The sequence below is a fragment of the Stegostoma tigrinum genome, chromosome 34 (assembly GCF_030684315.1).
Source record: "Stegostoma tigrinum isolate sSteTig4 chromosome 34, sSteTig4.hap1, whole genome shotgun sequence".
Lineage (NCBI taxonomy): Eukaryota > Metazoa > Chordata > Chondrichthyes > Orectolobiformes > Stegostomatidae > Stegostoma > Stegostoma tigrinum.
The window spans coordinates 5,468,690-5,493,387 of NC_081387.1; the positions used below are offsets into that span (position 1 = coordinate 5,468,690).

At 42.8% G+C, this 24,698-nt stretch overlaps 2 protein-coding genes across 2 annotated transcripts; both read right to left on the reverse strand.

Annotated features, from left to right (window-relative positions):
- Positions 1 to 394: 394 nt before the first annotated feature.
- LOC125446666 (zinc finger protein ZFP2-like) lies at positions 395 to 9,949 on the reverse strand. The gene is made up of 2 exons (XM_048520409.2): positions 9,485 to 9,949; positions 395 to 2,837 (listed from the first exon to the last, which is right to left on the reverse strand). Exon 2 carries the CDS (start codon positions 2,312 to 2,314, stop codon positions 1,202 to 1,204), a length of 1,113 nt encoding a protein of 370 aa, XP_048376366.1. The 5' UTR covers positions 2,315 to 2,837; positions 9,485 to 9,949; the 3' UTR covers positions 395 to 1,201.
- On the reverse strand, positions 8,008 to 23,866 carry LOC125467706 (zinc finger protein 70-like). The gene is made up of 2 exons (XM_048563867.1): positions 23,175 to 23,866; positions 8,008 to 8,128 (listed from the first exon to the last, which is right to left on the reverse strand). Exons 1-2 carry the CDS (start codon positions 23,864 to 23,866, stop codon positions 8,008 to 8,010), a joined length of 813 nt encoding a protein of 270 aa, XP_048419824.1.
- Positions 23,867 to 24,698: the final 832 nt, after the last annotated feature.

The following is a 24,698-nucleotide window of genomic DNA, read 5'->3' on the forward strand; positions in this document are numbered from 1 at the left end:
AAGATTGATGCTGAGAGATATTCTGCTGCAACTCACTGAAAGCAGATGTTTAGTAAAAGCTTTTGGTAAAATGGTAAATTGTGTGAGTGATTAGACCCCTGTCAGTAGACTCCGGAATCCTGGGGAACTCTGTAATGGGAAAAGTCACTGAATTACAAATGGAATAAGTACTTGAGGCAGTCCAAGTCAGAAAGACTTTGAGGGCATTCCAGGATCTTTGAAAGTGAAGAAGTGGAGCCCCTTTTGTGATAGAGTTGCAATGAGAATTGGTGACCCACAGTATCACTAATACCTAGGTGGATTTTTGAGAAATAAGACCATCACCTGTGGGACCTGTCTTGATGGTTTCAGCCATTTAAAGTGCAGCCTGTCAGGTTATTGATGACAATTTGTTAACTCATGTATCTCATTTTAATTCTGAATGTTGCAACACAAGCTATACAAATACATAGTAAGTTGTTCCACTTTTTAAACCTTGTATATTACAGATTGCCTTTGGCATTTAAGTACAACCCTGACACTTGTGTTCTTTTGCACATTATTTTCTTTTTGAAAAAAATGGTCTGTCAAATAAGAGCATAACAAAGAAACATAACTGGAAATCTGAATACCTGCAAGAAATGTATCTCATGCAAGCATATGACATGACATGTTCTTGTAAAATAGATGCATTGGAATAGATTTATTTCTTCTTGAATTATGCTCAGAAACGTACCAATACAGTCTGTCACTATACTGACATTACTGTTTGAAGTTTTGCCTTTGTGGAATGAACTGGTCACTTTGGTAAATGGCTGCCCTGAAAGCGGTGCACCTCCACGGCTTCTTACTGCTGTGGATACACAGATGAGAAGCAATGCTAGATGTTCCTGATGTTTGAGTGATGACATCCACACTGGAAATTCTGCTGTTCTCACAGTACAGTTGCAGTGGTTCTGGGTGAGGGTGAGGAGTATGGACAAAAAACTTGGACAATTCTTTGAAGCTGCTTTCAGATCTTTGAACAGACCTCTCAAATTTTAATACTGATCTCTCTTTGCACCTTCTTTTCAGCTTGCAACATTGTATTCTGCACACTGTCCTATTGCCATGGTATACTTTATATGGTATGATCTGCCTGTATAGAATGTAAAACAATGTTTTTCACCCTGTTTTGATACACAGTACTTTGTAACGGAGGAACTTGGTAGTGGAACAGATTTTATCCCAAACTGGTACATTTATGTATTTCTAGAGAGGAGGAATAGGTGAAGCAGTTTTGGCAGCTACTGCACTGGAATCGTCTGTCCCCTGTGTGGGTATGCTGGTGTTTTGTCAGGTCTGATAATTGTGTGAAACCTTTATTGCAAAACTCACATTTGAACGGTTTATCAGACGTTGGGACACACTGGTGTTTCAGGAAGTATGACGAGCTCAGGAAAGCTTTGTCGCAAGTCTCACACCTGAATGGTTTGTCACCAGTGTGGATACACTGGTGTACCACAAGGTATGCTGAGCTGCAGAAATCTTTATTACAATTCTCACATCTGAATGGTCTCTCATCTGTATGGCCTTGTTGGTGTACACGCAGGTATGAGGAGTTACAGAAATCTTTGTTGCAAATCTCACACCTGAATGGTCTCTCCTGTGTGTGGATACGCTGGTGTTGTTGGAGACTTGATGACTGCGTGAAACACTTGTTACAATATTTACAATGAAACGGTCTTTCTCCTGTATGCATGCGTTGATGAACACGAAGGTACGATGAGTTACAGAAAGTTTTTTTGCAAACTGTGCACCAGAAGGGCTTTGTGTCTTTCCCAATGCATTTGTGTACCCGGAAGATCAATGGCTTCGTAAAAGCTTTGCGACAAATTTTGCACTTGAATGGTTTCTCAGTGGCATGAGTGCGCTGATGTTTCAAAAGTAGTGAGGAAAGTGTGAAAGCTTTGTCACAATTCTCACACCTGAAGGGCTTCTCACCTGTGTGGGTGCGCTGGTGTTCTAGCAGACGCGAGGATGTCACAAAAGCTTTGGCACAAATGTTGCACTTGAACGGTTTCTCTCCTGAGTGAGTGCGGTGATGTTCCACAAGGTGTGACTGCTTTAAGAAGGCTTTCCCACAAACTTTGCACTTGAATGGTTTCTCACCTGTATGTATCCGCCAGTGTTGCAGGAGTGTAGATGCTTGTGCAAAGGAATTGCCACACACTTCACATTTGAATGGTTTCTCACCTGTGTGAATGCGTAGGTGTTCCACAAGGCCAGACGCCTGTGCAAAGGGCCAGCCACAGATGTCACACTTGTATGGTTTCTCTCCCATGTACCTGTACATATGTTGACAACAACACTGTGACTTTAAATCCTTACAACTGAATTCTTGCCGGTTCCCATATACCCATGTTAGGAGGTCTGACAGTGTGAAAATCTCTTCTCCCACCTCTTGCTGTTCACTGAACTTAGTTTTGAGTGTCTAGTCAAAAGAACGGTTGAAGCTACTTCCTCAGTTCAGATTTTAGTAGATTCTTACCTTAATGGATGTACCAATGCTTCAAGAATTTTATCAGTCGTGTGTGAAAGTCAGGGCTTGTGCAACTATGCTCATACAAATCCCTTTGTCCTCTGGAATAAGTAAACTCAAAGCTCACCCTGGTTTTCGAAACATTGGTTTTGGAGAGTGTTCAATAGTGATAATTAGTTTTGCTTCCTATAATGCACTGAAGTTCAGTTCTCTTGACTGGATTTTCAGAAGATGATTTTGCTGGAGAGCCACTCTTTGATGTTCTGGATGCACTGCAGTTTTTGTCCTTCCTGTAATTTTTTCTGTACCGAACATTATTTAATCTGGTCTGATCCTTCTGTAAGACGGTAAAAAGAAATCATGATTTACATTCTATTATCTCCCCTCTCCACCAAAGCTACTATCTGCACTCAGATCGCCCACATCATTCCCCAGGTCAGGAACCCTAAAGTCTGTATTGCCCAACCTGACTTGGTCAGTTACCTCAGCAGCCTTTTGTTGAATGTGAGCTCTTCTGATAGTTTTGTTACTCTATCTTCCAGCTAAAATGGAGGAATCATGGTTTTGCAGAACACGTCCACACCATACGTAAGCATGACCCTAACCTGCCTGTAGCTGGTCATTTTAACACAGCGTCCTGCTTGCCTGCCCACATGTCTGTTCTTGGCATGCTGCAATGCTCCAGTGACTCACAGGGCAAACTGGAGGAACAACATCTCATCTTCAGGCTGGGCACTTGACTACTTAGGGGTGGCACGGTGGCTCAGTGGTTAGCACTGCAGCCTCACAGCACCTGGGACCCGGGTTCGATTCCCACCTCGGGTAACTGTCTGTGTGGAGTTTGCACATTCTCCCCGTGTCTGCGTGGGTTTTCTCCAGGTGCTCCGGTTTCCTCCCACAGTCCAAAGATGTGCATGCTAAAATTGCCCGTCGTGTTCAGGGGCGTGTGGGTTATCGGGGGATGGACCTGGGTGGAATGCTTCAAGGGGCGGTGTGGACTTGTTGGGCCGAAGGGCCTGTTTCTACACTGTAGAGAATCTAATCTAATCTACTTCACTACTTAATATTGAGTTCAACATCTTCAAATTGTGAACACACTGCTATTCCTTACCTTTCTTTTTGCTTTACTTCTTACAATGTCAGTCACCCTTTCTGCCACACTCCTTGCCCAGTGGGACTGTCTGTTCTTTCCAATCTGGCAGTTAGACACATCATTGTTTTGCCATTCTCACATTCCAATCACTTAATGTGAACTGAACAAATCAACACCTTATCTGCCTCAGCACTCCACTTCCCTCCCACTGCCATTGCGTAAATGCTGCTCCCTCCACATTTGATGAAGAGTCATCTAGACTCAAAACATTGGCTTGCTGTCTCTCCATGAATGCTGCCTGACCCGCTGTGGTTTCCAGGATTTTTCGTTTTCAGTATGAATTCTGCAGTAATTTGCTCCTACACTGAATAAAGAGAATCATGTGGCCTGCTGTGCATTCTGCCTGACAACAAACTTGGGCAGTTTGATGACTGTGAATAAGTGGGAGTAAAGTGGTCAGTTTGACTTAGTGAGAGAAGGTACAGCTGTTCATTAACAGAAAATTGTGATAGCTGTGCTAACGGTGGGTAGACATTACCTCCAACTCCAGGCAAAAACCTTTTAATCTAAAAATGGCCATGAATGTCACTCACTTTTTGAACATAAGAAATGGCAGCAGATTCTGTTGACCATTCAGTTCCTCACATCTGCCCCACCATTCAATAAGATCATGGCTGATCTGCCTCAACTCCTCTTTCATGTCAGCTCATCACTGCCCTCAACTCCACAATATTTTAAACTCTGGCCACCTCTTTTAGTTCTTTCAGTGATGTAGCCTTCACTACTCTCCTAGATAAGGAATTCTAGACGTTTGTTACCATCTGGGAGAAGGAATTTCAATTGTATTTCAGTTTTAAATGTGTGTCCCCTTATTCTTGTAATTGTGTCCTCTAATCTAAGATTCTCCCATCTTCTCAACATCTAATCTGCCAAGCACTCTCAGAATCTTGTATATTTTCAGATTTCTACCCCTCATTTTTCCAAAAAATAATGAATAAAGGCCAGACCTGTTTAGGTGATCTTAATAGGTCAACCCCTTAATCCCTGAAATGAGCCGAGTGAATCTGTTTCGAACTGCCTCCAATGCCTGTACATCCTTTCTCAAATACCAGGAACAAATGTGTACAAAATTCTCCAGATGCGGCCTCACCAACGTCCTGTACAGTTGTACATAGAATTCCCTTTTTCTAAACTCCAATCCCTGAGCAATAAAGGCCAAAATTCCATTTTTCTTCTCAATTATTGCTGCATCCGCATGTTAAATTTGTGTTATATGTACAAGCACACCCAGGTCCCTCTGCACATTTCTGTGCCCACAATTTCCCCATGCACAAAATCATGCTGATTATTCCTAATCAATCCTTGCCTTTCTAAATGCATATAAATTCCCTCCCTCAGAATCCCCTCCAACATTTTACCCACTACTGATGTAAGATTCATCGGTCTGTAGTTTCTAGCTTTTCTATACAACCTTTCTTAAATAATGGCACCACATTAGCCAATCTCCAGTCTTCTGACACCTCATCATGGCTATTGATCAAGGACATATCTCAGCCAGGGGCCCAGCAATCTCTTCCCAAGCTTCCCACAAAGTTCTGCGAAACGCTTGTTCAGGTAATAGAATCCCTACAGCATGGCAGGAGGCCATTCCTCCCATCAAGTCTATACTGATCCTCCGAAGAGCAACCAGACCCACTTGATCTCTGCATTTCCCATGTTTAACTCACCTAGCCTGCACATCCCTGGGCAATTTCGCATGGTTAATATACCTAACCTTTACATCTTTGGACTGTGGAGGAAACTGGAGCACCCAGCAGAAACCCACACAGACACAGAGAGAATGTGAAAATTCCACACAGATGGTTGCCCGAGGCTGGAATTGTACCCAGCCCCCTGACGCTGTGAGGCAGCAGTGCTAACCATTAAGCCACCATGCCGCCTGGGGATTAATCTACCTTTATACATTTTAAGACCTTCAGCACCTCCTCTTCTCTAATATAAATATAAACTCTTTCCAAATGTCATTATTTATTTCCCCAACTTCCCGAGCTTCCATGTCCTTCTCCACAGTAAATACTGATGCAAAATATTCTAATATGGGCAGTAAATAATGGAGGTCTGAGGATTGGTGCTTCTGGGAATGTCACTAATATGTCTTTCCAATCTGAAAAAGAGCATTCAATCCTGGCTCTGGATTATACACAGGACACAATCTTCAGTCCATGCTAATATATTACCCCTGATATGGTGAACTGCTATCTTATGCAGTAACTGCTTAATGTGGCACCTTATCAAATGCCTTCTGGAAATGAAAATGCACTACATCCACTGATTGCCCTTCATCAATTCTGCTTGTTGCATGGAAACATAGAAAATAGGAGCAGGAGTAGGCCATTCAGCTCTTTGAGCTTGTTCTGCCACATGTTATTGTAATAGCTGCTCATCCAACTCTACAGCCAATTTCTGCTTTCCCACACAGTTTTGATCCTGTCAGCCCCCAAGAGCTAGATGCAACTCCATTTTGAAATCATACAACGTTCTGGCCTTGACTGATTTCTGCAGTAGTCAATTCCACAAACTCACCAATGAGTTATGAAATTTCTCTTCATTTGAGTCTTGAATGGTTTACCCCGTATCCTTAGACTTTGGCCCCTGGTTCGGGACACTTCTACGATTGGGAACGAACATCTTTTCTTCACCAATCCCATCTAGTCCTGTTTATACGCTTCTATCAGATCATGTCTCATTCTTTTAAACTTCAGCAAATAAAATTGTAACCAATGGAACCTCTCCTGCCATCCCACGAATCAGCCTGTTAAACCTTTGCCATACTCCCCCCAAAACAACAGCATCCTTCCTCAGATAAAGGAGACTAAAATTGCACAAAATATTCCAGGTGTGGTCTAACCAAGGCCCTGTACAATTGCAGCAAGACATCCCTGTACTCAAAACTAGTCACCACAAAGACGCACATACCATTACCTTTCTTGACCTTCTGCTGCATCTTTATGCTTACCTTCAGTGACTGGTGTACAAGGACACCAAAATCTCGTTACGCATTCTCCCTTCTCAAGTTATAATTCTCACTTTGCTGTTTTTGTTCCCAAAGTGGATAACTTCACATTTATCTGCATCCTACTGCATCTGCCAAGCATTTGCCCACTCACTCAGCCTGTCTAAGTCACACTGAAGCATTTCTGCATCCTCTTCACTGGTTATCTTCTCACTCAGTTTTGTGTCATCTGCAAATTTGAAGATACTACATTTTATACATCATTCTTCTATATCATTAATATGCATCATGAAAAGCTGGGGTTCTAGCAGTGATCCCTATGATCCATTTCAATAATACTAACCTCTGATGTGGGACTTTTTTGAAAGGTTTCTGAAAGTCTAAATAAACCACATCTACTGGCACCCTCATCAGATCAGCCAAATACATCTACGAAGAACTCCAGCAGATTTGTGAACATGGTTTCCATTTCATAAAATCTATGCTGACTCAGTCTCATCCAGATATGATTTCCAAGTGCAGGTTAAAGTCACCCATAAACACAGACATTCCTCCATTGCATACAATCACTAATATACTTTTTCATGCCATTCCTAACATCACCCCTACAGTTTAGGGGTCTACATACAACCCCCACTACTGTTTCTTCCCCTTGGTGTTTCTTGTCCTATTCATAGATTCCACATCTTTGGAGTTAATATTCTTCTTCCCTCTTGCATTAAAACTTTTATGATGTACTCCCTACTACCAGTGTCAGTCTGTCTACTTTATAATTCCTGATTTTCTCACTGCTTGCCTTATAAAATAGATTAATTAGTGGTCCTCCAAACTGCAGGAACAACTGTAGCATCTGTAGAATCTTGGAAGATGACCAGTGATGCATCCAGTATTTTTAGGCTCCCTTCTTTAATCTGGGATGTAGATTATCAGGCCCTGGGGACTTCTTGGCCTTTAATTTCCACAACACTGATTCTCTACAAGTACTGTTTTCCTTCAGTCACTATACCTTGTGTTCCCCAACATTTATGGTATGTCATTTGTGTCCTCCATTGTGAGCACAGAACCAAAGTACGTCATTTGGTACACCTTAGTTTTTGACTGGAAATTCTTCTTGATCATCTTTGTTAACCACAAGTGGTTCATCTTTCTCATTGAGTCCTTTTTGACCAGGTGACTGTCTTTGTGGAGTTCACACATTCTCCCCATGTCTGCTTGGGTTTCCTCCAATGCTCCGGTTTCCTCCCACAGTCCAAAGATGTGCAGGCTAGGTGAACTGCCTATGCTAAATTGCCCATTGTGTCTAGGGTGGGAAATGGAGGGGCAGGTTGGGGGTTGTGTGCTCTTCAGAAGGTCTATGTGGACTCAATGGGCAGACTAGCCTGCCTTCGCACTGTAGGGATTCTATTCTATTCTATGCTCAAACATTTCAGTACCGGTGATAATCTTCAAAGTGTACTTTGTACTGGCTAGAGCAATTTCTGCACAGAGCTTATTAATGGCACCCTCAACCCAATCATAGTACCTGTGGAAAAAAAACAAAAGAACTGCGGATGCTGTAAATCAGGAACAAAGACAAAGTTGCTGGAAAAGCTCAGCAGGTCTGGCAGCATCTGTAGAAGAGAAAACAGAGTTAACGTTTTGGGTCCGGTGACCCTTCCTCAGAACCCAGTACCTGTGGAACAGACAGACCTAATGGCACAAGTGCATGGTTCTTTGAACATGGTGTTGCAGGTAGACAGAATGGTGAAGAAAGCATTTGTCAAGCTTGCCTTAATCGGTCAGAGCGTTGACTATAGGAGTTGCAATGTTATGTCACTGCTGTACCAGATATTAGTAGGGCCACATTTGGAGTACTGCATACAATTCTGGTTGCCCTGCTAATGAAGAGATGTTACTAAATTGGAAAGTTTACACAAAAAGATTTACAAGGATGTTACCGACACCGAAGGGCTTGAGTTATAAGGAGAAGCTGGATAGGCTGGGGCTTTTTCCCTAGACTGTAGGAGGCTGAGGGTGACCTGATAGAGGTTTATAAAATCGTGAGAGGCATACATAAGGTAAATAGGCAAGGCCTTTTTTCCCAGGAAACAGTTTAAGGTAAGAGGGGAAAGACTTTAAAGGGATCTGAGGGGCAACTTTTTCCGCACTACATTGGGGCCTATATTGAACGAACTGCAGGAGGAAGTGGTAGAAGCTGGTATAATTACACTTAAAAGACATTTAGACAGGTACATGGATTGGAAAGGTTTACAGGGATACAGGCCAAATGCAAGCAAATGGGAATAGTTCTGTTAAGGAAACCTGGTCAGCAGGGACAAGTTAGACCGAAAGGTTTATTTCAGTGCTGTATTACTCGGAGTTGTCCTTTTCTTTTTCTCGTTATCGGGGAAGATTTTTGGCTTCACAAACTCCGAAAAAAGGTCCCCAAACTCTCTTCACAGGCCACTGTCACTGTCATAAAAAAAATGTCAACAGAACAGTCACAAAAAAAAACTTAACTGACAGCGAGTTTTTAACCATAAAAAAATCAATAATGAAACATTCGCCACTTGTGGGCTGGGAGTAGTGGGACAAGGAACATAACGTGAAGGAAACTGTAATCCGTAGAACCAAATATAAAGTGGGAATGGAATGGAATATCTCAGTAGGATCTCTACTTGAACAAGTTTAATTAAAAAGTCAAATTCTTCAAATCCGAATGAAAAGTCAAAGTATCGGTTCTTTCCAAAACTGGTAACTAAACTGGAAGCTTCCAGTTCTGTTTTGTTTCACTACACCCGATGATTGTCAGTGTTTACTAAGTTAAAAAAAATCCAAACGGTATCGATTTCAGCTGAGAGTGGGCCCAGACTGGCCCCGGTTTTTAAAACGGACTTACATTTTAAAAGGAGCTGGACAAGTTGAGACTTCCACTTGCAGAAGGACTTCCTCTGTCTCTCACTGTAGATGGTTTCTCAACACCAACAAGAATTCTCAGACCCTGCAACTCCCAGATAATCACTTTTTCCTCATTTTCATTTCAGTCTCATTTTCAGTAAGAGCCCATCAGGAAGGGGACGCTTCACTGAGCAGCAGTAAAACAGTTCAGCACAAAGCACCGATTAAACAGGCCCTCTTTCGGCAAATCTCCTTTTTGCCTTTCCTGATAGCTCCACTGCAGAATCAGACCAATCTGAACGTTCGTGAACATTTGATAGTGTAAAATTCGCACAAACCTCCATTCTTTCCCTTAGTCTACACTCGGACTTTTTATGCAAATATTTGCATCTAGTGGACAGGACGCAGAATGGACGAAAGAAATAACAGGAACACTGGGTACATTCCTAGTGATTGGCGTCACTAGCGCCCAATCGACTGTTGAGCTGTACAGTTTATCCGCCAATCGCAATTATTAGCCAATCAGAATGGCCAGGGAGTGAGATTTTTGATAACTGTGCAATATATATTACGACAGTAAAATAACAGAACGTGTAATCGAGGTGAAACCGGTCAGACAGAATTTCTTTTTTTGAAAAAGCTGCGTCTTGTCTGCTGCGTTCCTGTCAGCTGCGGCTCTGTTGGAGCCTTGTTTCTATGTGCGAGATCGTGGGTTCCCATCTTAATCCGAAGACTGTTTTAACGGAGTGATGCACAAGAGAATGCCACCCTGTAAATGAGATACGTGGTGCAGTTTGTCCGCTCGGGTGGATATGACTCTCTTTTCTCCTCCATGGGTGAGACGGCTCCACCAGACCTGCTGAGCTTTTCCAGCAATACCCCATCCCCGAGCACCAAACCATCGTCTCCCAAACCATCCACAACTTCATCACCTCAAGTGACCTCCCACCCACAGCCTCCAACCTCATTATTCCCCAACCACGCACTGCCCACTTCCATCGCCTTCCCAAAATCCACAAACCTGCCTGCCCTGGTCGACCCATTGTCTCCACCTGCTCCTGCCCCACCGAACTTATCTCCACCTATCTTGACTCCATTTTCTCCTTCTTGGTCCAAGAACTCCCTACCTACGTCCGTGACACCACCCATGCTCTCCACCTCCTCCAGAACTTCCAATTACCTGGTCCCCAACACCTCATTTTTACTATGGACGTCCAGTCCCTATACACCTGCATTCCCCATGCAGATGGCCTAAAGGCCCTCCACTTCTTCCTGTCCCACAGGCCTGACCAGTTCCCCTCCACTGACACTCTCATCTGCTTAGCCGAACTCGTCCTCACCCTCAACAGCATCTCTTTCAATTCCACCCACTTCCTACAGACAAACGGGGTGGCCATGGTACCCGCATGGGCCCAAGCTATGCCTGCCTCAGTAGGTTATGTGGAACAGTCCCTCTTCCGCACCTACAATGGCCCTAAACCTCACCTCTTCCTCCGTTACGTCGTTGACTGTATCGGTGCCGTCTTGTGCTCCAATGGGGAGCTCGAACAGTTCATCCACTTCACCAACACCTTCCACCCCAACTTTAAATCCACCTGGACTATCTCTGACACCTCTGTCACCTTCCTGGACCTCTCTGTCTCCATTTTGGGCAACCACCTCGCAACCGATATCCATTTCAAGCCCACCGACTCCCACAGCTACCTGGAACACACCTCCTCCCACCCATCTTCCTGCAAAAATGCCATCCCCTATTCCAATTCCTTCGCCTGTGCTGCATCTGCTCCCAGGATGAGGCATTCTACTCCCACACATCTCAGATGCCCTCGTTTTTCAAGGACCACAACTTCCCCCATGCAGTGGTCGAAAACGCCCTCAACCATGTCTCCCGCACTTCCCGCAACTCATCCCTCACATCCTGTCCCCGCAATAACAACCAAAAAAGAATCCCCTTGTCATCACGTACCACCCCACCAACCTCCAGATACAACGCATCATCCTCCAACACTTCCACCATCTGCAGTCCGACCCCACCACCAAAGACATTTTTCCGTCCCCACCCTTGTCTGCCTTCCGGAGGGACCACTGTCTCCGTGACTACCTTATCTGCTCCACATTCCCCTACGGCCCCAACACACCCGGCACTTTTCCCTGCAACCGCAGGAAGTGCCACACCTGTCCCCACACCACCTCCCTCACCCCCATCCCAGGCCCCAAGATGACTTTCCACATCAAGTAGATGTTCACCTGCACATCTGCCAATGTGGTATACTGCATCCGCTGTACCCGTTGTGACCTCCTGTACATCGGGGAAACCAATTGGAGGCTTGGAGACCGCTTTGCAGAACACTTACACTCTGTTTGCAATAAACAACTGCACCTCCCAGTCGTGAACCATTTCAGCTCCCCCTCCCATTCCTCAGATGACATGTCCATCCTGGGTCTCCTGCAGTGCCACGATGATGCCACCCGAAGATTGCAGGAACAGTAACTCATATTCAGCTTGGGAACCCTGCAGCCCAGTGGTGTCAATGTGGATTTCACAAGCTTCAAAATCTCCCCTCCCCCTACCGCATCTCAAAATGAACCCAGTTCATCCCTGCCTCCCTAACCTGTTCCTCCTCTCACCTGTCCCCTCCTCTCACCTCAAGCTGCACCCCCATTTCCTACTTACTGACCTCATCCTGCCCCCTTGACCTGTCCATCCTCCCTGGACTGATCTATCTCCTCGCCACCTCCCCACCCACACTCACCTTTACAGGCTCCATCTCCGCCTCTTTGACTTGTCTGTCTCCTCTCCACCTATCTTCTCCTCTAGCCATGTTCGATCCTCCTCCCCCTCTCTCCGTATTTATTTAAGAACCCCCTTCCCCTCCCCCATTTCTGATGAAGGGTCTAGCCCTGAAACGTCAGCTTTCCTGCTACTAAGATGCTGCTTGGCCTGCTGTGTTCATCCAGCTCTACACCTTGTTGTCTCAGATTCTCCAGCATCTGCAGTTCCTATTATCTCTGAGCATTTTTCCAGCAACTTTGTTTTTGCTCCTGATTTACAGCATCCGCAGTTCTTTTGATTTTTGTTTAGCAGTTAAACAGATTATCTGGCCATTACTTCATCACCGAATGCAGAACCGGTCCCAATAGCCCAGGAAACTGAAAAACTTCATCATGTACTCCCCTGCCAGTTATGTGTTGGTACTGGATTAATTTAGGATATCCGGTTGACATGAATGAGTTGGAACGACGGGTCTGTTTCTGTGCTGTATGACTGACTCAATGTGCTGCCAAGTGGGCGTCAGGCTTCTACGCACAGCCTACTTAGACCCTGTAGCCTATTCTGCCACTCAATTAGATGATGTCAGTTAAGTAACCTAACTCCAAATATCTGTCTTTGATTCATAGTTCTTTATCTTTGGTTAACATATCTTTCTGTCTCAGTTTTAAAATTTGCAATTGATCTAGCATTAATTATGCCATGTGGAAGAGGATTCATATCACCATAGCCTTTAGAATTTAGAAGTGCATTTAGAAGTGCTTCCCAATTTCACTCTGAAAGCTCAAGTTCTAATTTTTAGAGTTTGTCTTCTAGTTCTTGAAACAATGCTCTTTTTCTCTAATTCTGAGTACTATTCCTTAGGAGGGATACATTGGCATCTAGATTTATTAGAATGCCTCCTGGACTCCAAATTTTAATTTAAGAGGGGAGACTGAAACAAACTACTGTTGTATTTCCATGAAATTTCGAAGATTACAAGGCAGTCTGATCAAGGTTTTCAAGTTCCGGGGAAGTTCCGGAAGAAGATAGGGTAGAAATATTGAAGGAAATCTGAAATCAGGCTCCAGAAGAAGACTTTAGGACAAAGATCCAAAAGAAATAGAATCTATGATTTTATGGAAGAATGAAAGTGTTTGGTTTCAAGGACAAGAGAAACATACCCATCTGGAGGCATTTAAGGAGAGAATTCCAGAACTTCGGACCGAGATAGTTGAAGGCACAGTGGTGCGAGTGATAAAAGACCAGAATCAGAGGAATAGAGAGATTTTAGGACAGGCAGAAGAAGCTCCAGAGATGCGGATGAGATAAGACCATGGAATGATTTAGAAATAAGAGTGACAGTTTTAAAGCAGAGGCTTTGCCTGACAGAGAGCCAATATAAGTTAACAAACCCAGGATTAATAGGGGAATAAAAACCAAAAAGAACTGTGGATGCTGTAAATCAGGAACATAAACAAAGCTGCTGGAAAAGCTCAGCAGTTCCAGCAGTATCTGTGGAGGGGAAAACAGAGTTAACATTTTGGGTCCGGTGACCCTTCCTCAGAACTGAGGAGTTCTGAGGAAGGGTGACTGGACCCAAAACGTTAACTCTGTTTTCTCCTCCACAGATGCTGCCAGACCTGCTGAGATTTTACAGCAGCTTTGTTTATGTTCTTGATAAAAGAATGGCACTTACTATGTGAGCTAAGATACAGGTATCTGTCTTGGATGAGCTCAAGGTTAAGGTGGAAAGTGAGAGGCCAGCCATGAGAATATTTGAATTGTCAAGTCTAAAGGCAACAAAGATTCAGCATTAGACTTCTGAGACAGGATTAGAAATTCTGAGGAATTTATTGTTGTACTCCTGTTGGTGACATGCCTATTAGGAAACCTAAGGTTTAATTTTCAAATGTACTTTAATGCTGTGATTACTTCAGTTAATATTCGTCTGACAATTCATCTTTGTATTTGAGTGCCCAGTTCTTCCAACTCCATGAAGTGCCATTAAACATGATTTCCAAAATATAAAATGAGTTAAGTTCAACAGGATAAAGTGATAGGGTGGTAGACAATGATGATGAGGGTCAGTCCAAGAGTCTTAATGAAAAAAATTGCTTGAAATCTCACTGTTTGATATTCCATGAAGGAAAAGGAATGCTACATTTAGAAAGGTTGGACATAATTGTGCGAAGGGCCCATTTCTGAGATGAGACTAGAAGGGGCCTGTTCCCAGTGGGCTTAGGCCCATCTAACATTTTATGTTTTTGACATGTCTCATCAAGTATAGAGTGTCTCAGAGCTTAATAACTCCCACCTTCATTTGAGACTGCCCTGTGTGGCACTGTCACTTTGTTAACTGTAAACGGGACAGACTTCAAACAGATTTAGTGATTCAAGACTGGACATCCATGAGGCGCAGTGGGCCATCAACAGCCATGATGTGGAGTGCCGGTGTTGGGCTGGAGTTCCTCAGGGTAGTGTCCTAGGCCCAACCATCTTCAATGATTCATCGTTGAAAATCTCAAGTAAATCTGTTGGGCTGTAACCTGGTGTCATGTGATTTCTGACCCCATCAACAGCAGGAGAATTGCACTCCAGCACAATCTGCAACCTCATGCCTGGCATATCTCTCACTCAACCATTATCATCAAGTCAGTGCAACAACCCTGGTTCAACGGAGAGTGCAGTAGGACAAGCCAGGACCAGCACCAGACATACCTGAAAATGAGGTGTCAACCTGGTAAAGCTATCAACCAGGACTACTTGTGTGCTAACAGCTTAAGCAGCAAGTGATAAACAGAGCAAAGTGAACCCACAACCAACGAATCAGATTTATGCTTTTCAGTTCTGGCTCATCAAGCTGTGAATGTTGGTGGACAATTAAACAACTCACTGCAGAAGGAGGCTCTGCAAATATCTCTATCCTCAATGATGGAAGAGCCGAGCACATTAGTGTTAGATACAAAGCTGAAGCATTCCAATAGTCCTCAGCTAGAAGTGCCAAGTTGATGGTTGGGTCCCAATTAACATTTGTTATGGGCATGTCTTTGGCGTGGAGAATCAAGATTAGAATTGTTCCCAGCATCACAGATGCCAGCCTTCAACCAACTCAATTCACTCCATGTGATATCAAGAAATAGTTAAAAGCACAGGATACAGGAAAAGCTATGGACCCTGATAACATTCCAGCAATAGTGCTGAAGACTTATGCTCTAGACTTGCTGCTTCCCTAGCCAAACTGTTCTAGTACACTTACAACAATGGCATCTATCGAACAATATGGAAAATTGTAAATCTAACAGAAAGAATTAACTGTCCTTTCAGTCTACTCTGGATTGTAAGTAAAATGATGGAAGATGTCGTCAACAGTGCTACCAAGCAGTACCTGCTCAGTGATGCTCAGTTTGGATTCTGCCAGGGCCACTCAGCTTCTGACCTCATTACAACTTTGGATCAAACACAAATGATTGAATTCCAGAGGTGAGAGTGAGGTGAGATTGACAGCCATTACCATCAGGGCTGCATTTGACTGCATCAAGGACCCTAGCAAAACTTGAATCAATGGGTGTCAGTGGCAAACTCACTGCTGATTGGAGTCATACCTGGCGCATTGGAAGATGGTTGTGGTTGTTGGAAGTCAGTCATCTCAGTGCCACATCTCCGCCAAAGTTCCTCAGGGTAGAGCCCTTGTCCCAACCATCTTCAATGATTTGTCAATGACCTTCTCTCCACCAAAAGTCAGAAGTGGGGATAGTACAAGAGGGCCTAGCCTCAAGATTAGAGGGAGCAGATTCAGGACTGAATTGAGAAGGAACTTCTTCACCCAGAGGATTGTTAATCCACGGAATTCCTTGCCCAGTGAAGTAGTTGACGCTACTTCAGTAAACGTTTTTAAAGTTAAGGTAGATTTTCTTTGAACAATAAAAGAATTAAGGGATACGGTGAGAACACGGGTAAGTGGATCTGAGTCAGCTATGATCTTATAGAATGGTGGAGCAGGCTCGAAGAGCCGAACTGCCTACTCCTGCTCCTAGTTCTTATGTTCTTATGTATGTTCATATATTTACCAATTATTGTACAATGTTCAGCACCATTCTTGACTCTTCAGATTCTGAAGCAGGTTATGTTTAAAAGCAACAAGATCTGGACAATACCTAAGCTTAGAATGACAAGTAGCAAATAACATTCATGCTACACAAATGCCAGGCAATGACTATTTACAATAAGAGGCAATCTAACCACTGCCTCTGACATTAAATCGTGTTACGAATACTGAACCTCCACTATCAACATTGTGGGAGTTACCATTGACCAGAAATTCAACTGGACTTATCATATAAATACAATGGCTAAGAGAGCAGGTCAGTGGCAAATAATTCACCTCCTAACTCCCTAATGCCTGACAACCATCTACAAAGTACAAGTCAGGAGTGTGATGGAATACTCCCCATTTGTCTGGTTGGGTGAAACTTGACACTATTCAGGACAAAGCAGCCGGCTTTATTGGCACGACATCCACAAGCATACATTCCCTACACCCCTGATGCTCAGTTGCAGCAGGTGTACTATCTACAAGATGCACTTCAGAAATTTAAGATCCTTAGGTATCAGATACATGGAGACACATGCAAGTTCTCTTCCAAGTGACTCACCATGCTGAGTTGGGAATGTATCATCATTCCTTCACTGACACTAGGTCAAAATCCTGGAGTTCCCTTCTAATGGCATTGTTGATCCCTCTATAGCACATGAGCTGCAACAGTTCAAGAAGACAGCTCCTCACAGCCTTCTCAAGGGCTACAAGGGTTGGGCAATAAATGCTGGCCTCGCCAGCAATGGTCAGTTCTCACGAGCGAATAAAAAAAGAGAAATGCAAACTGAATGGCTTTTGCTAATGTGGATTTAAAGAGGTTTTCTATTATATCTGTTCAGCAATGTTATTACTGACTTCTAGGTCAGGTCATACTTAAATCCAGGCATTCTGGTCTAGAGGTAAGGTGTGGATTTATAAAGGGTAGGTCATGTGAAATGAGTTTCATTAATTGTTCCTTCAAACGATTAAAAGTAGTTGACAGGGAAATGTAGATTGCTATGGGTTATATGGACTTTCAGAAGGTATTCAGTAAATTTCCATGTTGATATTCTTAGCTAAAATTGAATTAAAGGCAAATTATTAACTTGGTTTTGGTAGGAAACCAGAGACCTGTGGTATGAGATGAGGACTTACTAAGGAAGTGACTAGTGAACAATAATCTGCTTGGATTACTATCACTGGTATATTTTAAAGTTCCACATTGCTGCCATTCTGCTATTCCCAAAGGCTCTGATAAAATTTTGGGAAACTCATATTTATAGAAATAAATTATAGCTTTGTAAAGAAGAAGGTTATGATTTTTAAAATTTATTTTCTTTGCACAGTAAGTTACGTAAAATTCTACCTGTAAGTAGGTATGTCATGATTATATTCAACAAATTAGAAAATTATTTATTAAAAACACTTTTTTGACACTAACACTCACAGAAACTGAAGAACAATGTCTACGTGAGACTATTCAGCACCTAAAATCAGTGATAAGAAAAATGTTTCCTTCGTTTCTTCTTCCTAGGTACGTTAAAAAAAGATTATTCTCAAAAACAAAACTATAGAGCTGGAAAACATCCCAATAATCTTTGGCAGTAAGACTGAGGGATGCACATTATTCATGATGATTCAGGATGGAGTTGGGCTGCAGGTCACCATAAGTAAGTGACTGAGTATAGCAAGGTTGTCTGGTTTTAAGGGCTGCTCCTGTTCCTTGGGACTTTGTCTCAGTGTTTTAGGCCCCAGAGCCCTCAGCTGTCAAATCCTCATCCACACTCCAAGGCAGTCATAGAATCATCCAACATGGAACCAGACCCTTCAGTCCAACCTGTCCACACCGACCATAATCCCAAACTAAACTACTCCACAACTAATGCTCTCATGGACAGTGATCTAGGGATGTGAAGAAACAAATAATCCGAGGTATGTAGGTTCACAAAGATCCAAAGCTCTGGCAGCTGATGAGGTGGAGCTGAAGAAGACTCAAAACAATGTTTAGAATAGCCAGAATGATCAATGTTTTGTAGTCCTGGAGATTTACAGCACAGAAACAGACCCTTCAGTCCAACTCATCCATGCTGACCAGATTACTAAACTACTCCCACCTGCCTGCAACTGGCTCACATCACACTAAACATTTCTTATTAATGTACTTATCCAAATGTCTTTTAAACATTGTAACTGTACCCACATCCACCACTTCCTCTGGAAGTTCATTCCATACACAAACCACTCTCTGTGTAAAAAAAAATCATTAAAAAAAAAACATTTTCTGAAGAAGGGTTTAGGCCCGAAACATCAGCCTTCCTGCTCCTCTGTTGCTGCTTGGACTGCTCTGTTCATCCAGCTCTACGCCTTGTTATCTCAACTTGCTCCTCATGTCTGTTTTAAATTTCTCTCCGCTCACCTTAAAAATATGCTCCCTTTTCTTGAAATCCCCCACCCTAGAGAAAAGATATCTGCCATTCACCTTATCTGTACTGCTCATGATTTTATAAGCTTCTGTAAAGTCATCTCTCAAAATCTTAAACACCAGTGAAAAAAGTCCCAACCTCTCCCTATAACTCAAACCCTTATAAGTCGATAAGGTACTGCACATGACGCTACTTGATAAGAACCCAAAGTATTCGGGGTTGTATATTAACTTAGGTAGAAGCTTGGCCAGTGAATAGAAGCTTGGCTAATGGAAAGAAGATTGACTAACTAGTAGAGGACAGAGAATTGAGATAAAGTGGATATCTGTAACCAGTGGAGTAACTAAATTATGGCTTTGTGCATGAATCAGAAAAAGCTAGTATTCAAGTTCAGCAGGTAATAGAGAAATGCAGTATTGACCTTTATTTCAAAGGGAACGGATTATAAGAATAGAAGTCTTGCTGAAACTATACATGGCACTAGTCAGAATACACCTCAAAAATTGTGAACAGATTTGGTTCCCTTCTTGAAGGAACGAATTGGCAGTCAGAAAAGGTTCACTGAATTGTCCCCAGGTATGGAGTGATTATTTTATAAGCCAAACCTGGATTGCTTTGGCTAGTATTCATTGGAGTTTAGAAGACCGAGAGATGACCTTATCGAAACATATGATATTCTGAGCAAGCTTGGTAGGGTTGATGTGGAGAGGTTGTTTCCCCTTGTTAGCCTTCTGCTCTCAGACTCTCACCATCTCCCCTAAATGGAGTTGCTTATTTCAGACAGCGGTGAGGAGGAATCTCTTCTGTCAGATGGGGAATGTGGAATTCTTTACTGCAGAGAGCTGTTGATCTGGGTCATTAAGAGTATTCAAGGTTGCAATAAACAGATTTTTAATCTGTAATGGGATCAAAGGGTATGAAGGAAAGACATTGAAGTGGAGTTGAGGATTAGCCACAATCTCATTGAATGGTTCAGTGGACTTGAAGGGCCAAATAGCCTACTTCTGTTTCCACAACTAATGCTCTCATGGACAGTGATCTAGGGATGTGAAGAAACAAATAATCCGAGGTATGTAGGTTCACAAAGATCCAAAGCTCTGGCAGCTGATGAGGTGGAGCTGAAGAAGACTCAAAACAATGTTTAGAATAGCCAGAATGATCAATGTTTTGTAGTCCTGGAGATTTACAGCACAGAAACAGACCCTTCAGTCCAACTCATCCATGCTGACCAGATTACCTAAATTAATCGAGTTCCAATTGCCAGCATTTTGCCCATATCCCTCTCAACATACCCACCCAGATGTCTGTTAAATTTGTAATTATACCAGACTCCTCCACTTCCTCTGGCAGATCATTCTGTACATGTGCCAACCTCTGCGTGAAAATGTTGCCCTTTATGCCCCTTTTAGATCTTTCCCTGCTCACCTTAAACTTATGCCCTCTTGTTTTGGATTCCCCAACCTACAGAAAAAGACCTTGGCCATTTACCCTATCCATGTCCCTAATGATTTTATAAACCTCTATAAAGGTCACCCCCTTAGCCTCCGATGCTTCAGGGAAAATAACCACAGTCTGTTTAACCTTTCCCTATGGCTCAAACCTTCAAACTCTGGCAACATCCTTGTAAATCTTTTCTGAGCTCTTTCGTTTTTAATACACCTTTCCTATAGCAGGGAGACCAGAATTCCAGAAGTGTCCTAATCAATGTCCTGTACAGCTGCAACATAACCTCCCAACTCCTATGCTCAATGCACTGACCAATAAGGGCAGGCATACTAAATGCCTGCTTCACTACCCTGTCCATTTATGTTGAAAGAAAGAAAACAAAGGTGCAAGAAGATTGTCAAAGGACAGAGGAGGAAAGAATTAGAGCTGGCTCACAAAATTTACATAGTCATGGGTGTAATATTGGGAATTTTATCAAAAAGAATACGAGTTGCTGCAATAGAAGAATCGAAGCATTGACTTGAGATAAATACTACAGAAAATACTACAGTAAGAAAAAGTTGAGACAAAGGTTGACAGGAAGGGTCAATAGTAGCATGAATCTAACTTGAAGCGTAGACAATTTTTGGGTTGGTAAGGATATTTGTACTGGAAGTGATTCCCATTGGCAAGAATCTGGAATTAACTTTCTGAAACCTTAACTGATTTTAAAATTTTCAGTCAGACAATATGGGAGATTTTATTCAAGCAAATTATGTTGAGTGGGACAAAGCAGTCCACAAAGAATGACACAGATCATTCTTGAATGGTAAATTTTTATGGCTGTTTCTTTTTATCAGTTTGGGCATGTATAGAATGAATAGTCAAGGTGTTTCTCCCAGGGTAGGAGAGTCCAAAACCAGAGGGCATAGGTTTAAGCGGAGAGGGGAAAGATTTAAAAAAGGGTGGTGCGTATATGGAATGAGCTGCCAGAGGAGGTGGTGGTGTCATGTATAATTACAACATTTAAAAGGCATCTGGATGGGTATATGAATAGGCAGGGTTTAGAGGGATATAAGCCAAATGTTGGCAAATAGGATTAGGTCACTTTAGGGTATCTGGTTAGTGCAGGTGAATTGGCCGGAAGGGTCTGTTTCTGTGCTGGATATCTATATAACTCGATGACTGACTGAGCGTGGTTGGGACAGAGGAGCTGTCCCCCTCCAACATGTAGCTAGTGAGGTTGGAAATGCAAGGTTTGTACTTGGTACCCACTTGGTGTCAGCAAAAATTGGGCACGCAGCAAGTGGGTATGAGAATGCTGTAAACAGATCCTACCTGCCATTTTTAAATTACTCAGGTTGTTCCAAATCTGCAGAAAATGAATATATCAAGCATGGAAGTATAAATTGTAAAAACTAAGGAAAGCTCTGATATAAAGATAATAATGGCTAAAGCTATATATTAAATTTATTGCGAGTTATAAATTTATGTACAAGTCGGCAGACAAACAACAACAGTCTTTGTAGCACAGTGGTAGTGTTCCTAGGTGGGCTAGATGGTCTGAGTTCAAGTCCCGTCTCAGAAGGAGATGAAGTGTCCAATGGAGAGATAGTTGCTTTACATCCCCCCCCCACCAACCCCACCATTGGTAAACTTGCAAAAGACTTCTTGAAGTTAAACAAATGTAACATTGGATGGCATTCAGTCATGGATCACTGCCTGCTGACTTTGAACAGTCATCTTGGCAACTTTCCATTGCTGGTTTGTCACTGCCTTCCATTCTCAGGTGCAAGCGAAGAAGATAGGTCCTATCTTGGATGGAATGGAAATTAAACCTATTGTTCGCATTACCCTCTGGCCAAATGAGCGAGCCGGCCCCATTTATGGTTTCAATATCACAAGCAAATTAGGAATCCTTTCTGCATCTGAACTGCAACTCAATTGTAGAAATTGTTTGTGTTCAAATATTAACAGATAAAATTAAATTCATCTGAACAGAAAGCTGAACAGAAAACAAAGCTGAAAAAAAACTGTAAAATTCTGTGTGATAATTTTCATACAAATGCAAACTAATAAATGTAATATGGAAATACTTCACAGTATTCAATAGGGTGGAGAGCGTTTTGGTATAACTATGCCATTCAAATGCCCTGTGGTCAGACAGATATTATTCCTGTGGTCAAATCAAGACTTAAGGCTGAAAGCAAAAATTGCTGCAGACTTCAAACAGAAAATTAGATAACAAATGTCTTCTTAAGGAAGTTATATTGTGGAATTTGCTTAAGAAACGTGAAAGAAAAGTAATTGATGAATTTTGCAAATTTGTTGAAGGAATTCCCAACCTCTGTGGCAAATATTCGAGATTCAGGTTATCTAGAATTTTCTACTAAGGGTCAGAAGTTACATGTCTAAAGATGAAGAGAGTAGGTGACTCTGGGTGTGTAATCTGTTTATAATTCTTTGCCGAAATAATCTTCACATTCCCCTGCAGAGAGTGGATATACCAATGTATTGCAAGAGAGCAGATGACAAAACAATTCTGGTAGATGTCATGCTGGAGTTGAAGATGATAGAATCTCACAGCATTGGAACTTTACCAGCTTTGTAAAAGAGACGTTTTCTGTGCTCCTTCCCCACAATCCTCCAAATTTTGCACATGCAAGTACACATCCAATTTCTTTTGAAAGTTATCATTGAACATGCTTCTCTGCCTTTTTAATGCAGTACATTCCTCGTCAACACATCAAGTATTCTTCTACTTACTGACAGTATGGATTGAATAATTTCTATGTAGTGTGAATGAGTCTGTGTATTTCCAGAGAGGACGAGTAGGTGACAGAAATTACACTGAAAACGTCTATCACCCTTATGTGTGAGCTGGTGTTTCAGAAGGTCTGGAAACTGGGTGAAACCTTTGTTGCAAAATTCACATTTGAACGGCTTGTCACCTGCTGGAATGCACTGATGTCTCGGGAAATAGGATGAGCTGCAGAAATCTTTGTCACAAACCTCACACCTGAACAGTCCCTTCCCTGTGTCGATGCACTGGTGTACCATAAGGTACGCTGAGCTACAGAAATGTTTGTCACAAATCTCACACCTGAAAGCCCTGCCATCAGTATGGATGCGCTGGTGTGATCGGAGGTATGATAAGCTGCAGAAATCTTTGTTACAAGCCTCACACTGGAACGGTCTCTCCTCTGTGTGGATACGCTGGTGCCCAACAAGGTAAGCAGAACTGCAGAAATCTTTGTTGCAAACGTCACACTGGGACAGTTTCCCACATTTACGAATGCAGTTATGTTCCAGGAGGCCCACTGAAGTTAGGAAAGCTTTGCTGCAGGCTTCGCACTTGGAAGCTTTCCCTTCCGTGTGGGTACGCCAATGCTCCGTGAGGTGTGACTGCGTCAGGAATGCTTTGTCACAAAACTTACACTTGAGAGGTTTCTCACCTGTGTGGATATGCCAGTGTTGGAGCAGTGTGGATGCTTGTGCAAAGGCCTTTTCACAAGCCTTGCATTGGAATGGCCTTTTCCCTGTGTGAACGTGCCGATGTTTCACCAGACTCGATGAATGACTGAAAGCCTTATCACACACCTCACACTTGAATGGCCTTTCCCCGGTGTGCATGCGGAGGTGGCTCACCAGTTCTGGTGACTGCTCAAAGGTCCACCCGCACATGTCACACAGGAATGGTTTCTTTCCCATGTAGATGCCCTTATGTTACAAGACACACCAGATTAAGGCTTTGCCAAAATCTCACCCCTGAAGCAGATGTGCAGAAGCCTTTATCCTGAAGGAGTAGGATATACCCTTGCCATTGTTTTCTCCCTGTATTCCCAATAAGATTTAATCCAATATGTTCTTTCTGTAAAATAAAAACAAAATGTTACATGCCTCCCCGGTTCTTTCCATTCTCCATTGAACACCTGGTTTTTCCCAGGAAACTCTGGGTGTGTGGGAAAATCTAAGTCAAGTCTTACGCTAGCGTCACCTAAATTTGTTCTTTCCAGCAATGTGCTAGTGTGTAGTCATCAAAAGTGAACTATGCAACTCGTTTCTTTCCCTTCTCACCCTAGACCCAGAGCGCTGATGTTCCTGAGTGAATGAATGATAATTAGTCTGTCGTGAGGCAGTTATTAAAATGAATGGGTATTAACATGGATAGGTGGGACAACTCAATATAAAACCACAAGTCAAATGCTTTCCTGTGCAAGATATGTTTTGGTTGCATTTGGAATTCTGTGTCACTGGCCAAGAAACAGCAAAAGAGGGTGGCACAGTGGCTCAGTGATTAGCATTGCTGCCTCAGAGCTCCAGGGACCCCATTTGATTCCACCATCAGGAAGTTATGTGTGTGGAGTTTGCATATTCTCTCCCAGTCTGCATGGCTTTCCTCCAGGTGCTCTGGTTTCTTCTCACAGTCCAAAGATGAGCAGGTTAGGTGGGCTGGCCATGCTAAATTGCCCTCAATTTCCAGAGATGTGCAGGCTAGGTGGATTAGCAAAGGAAATGCAGGGTTACAAGCACAGGGTGGGGA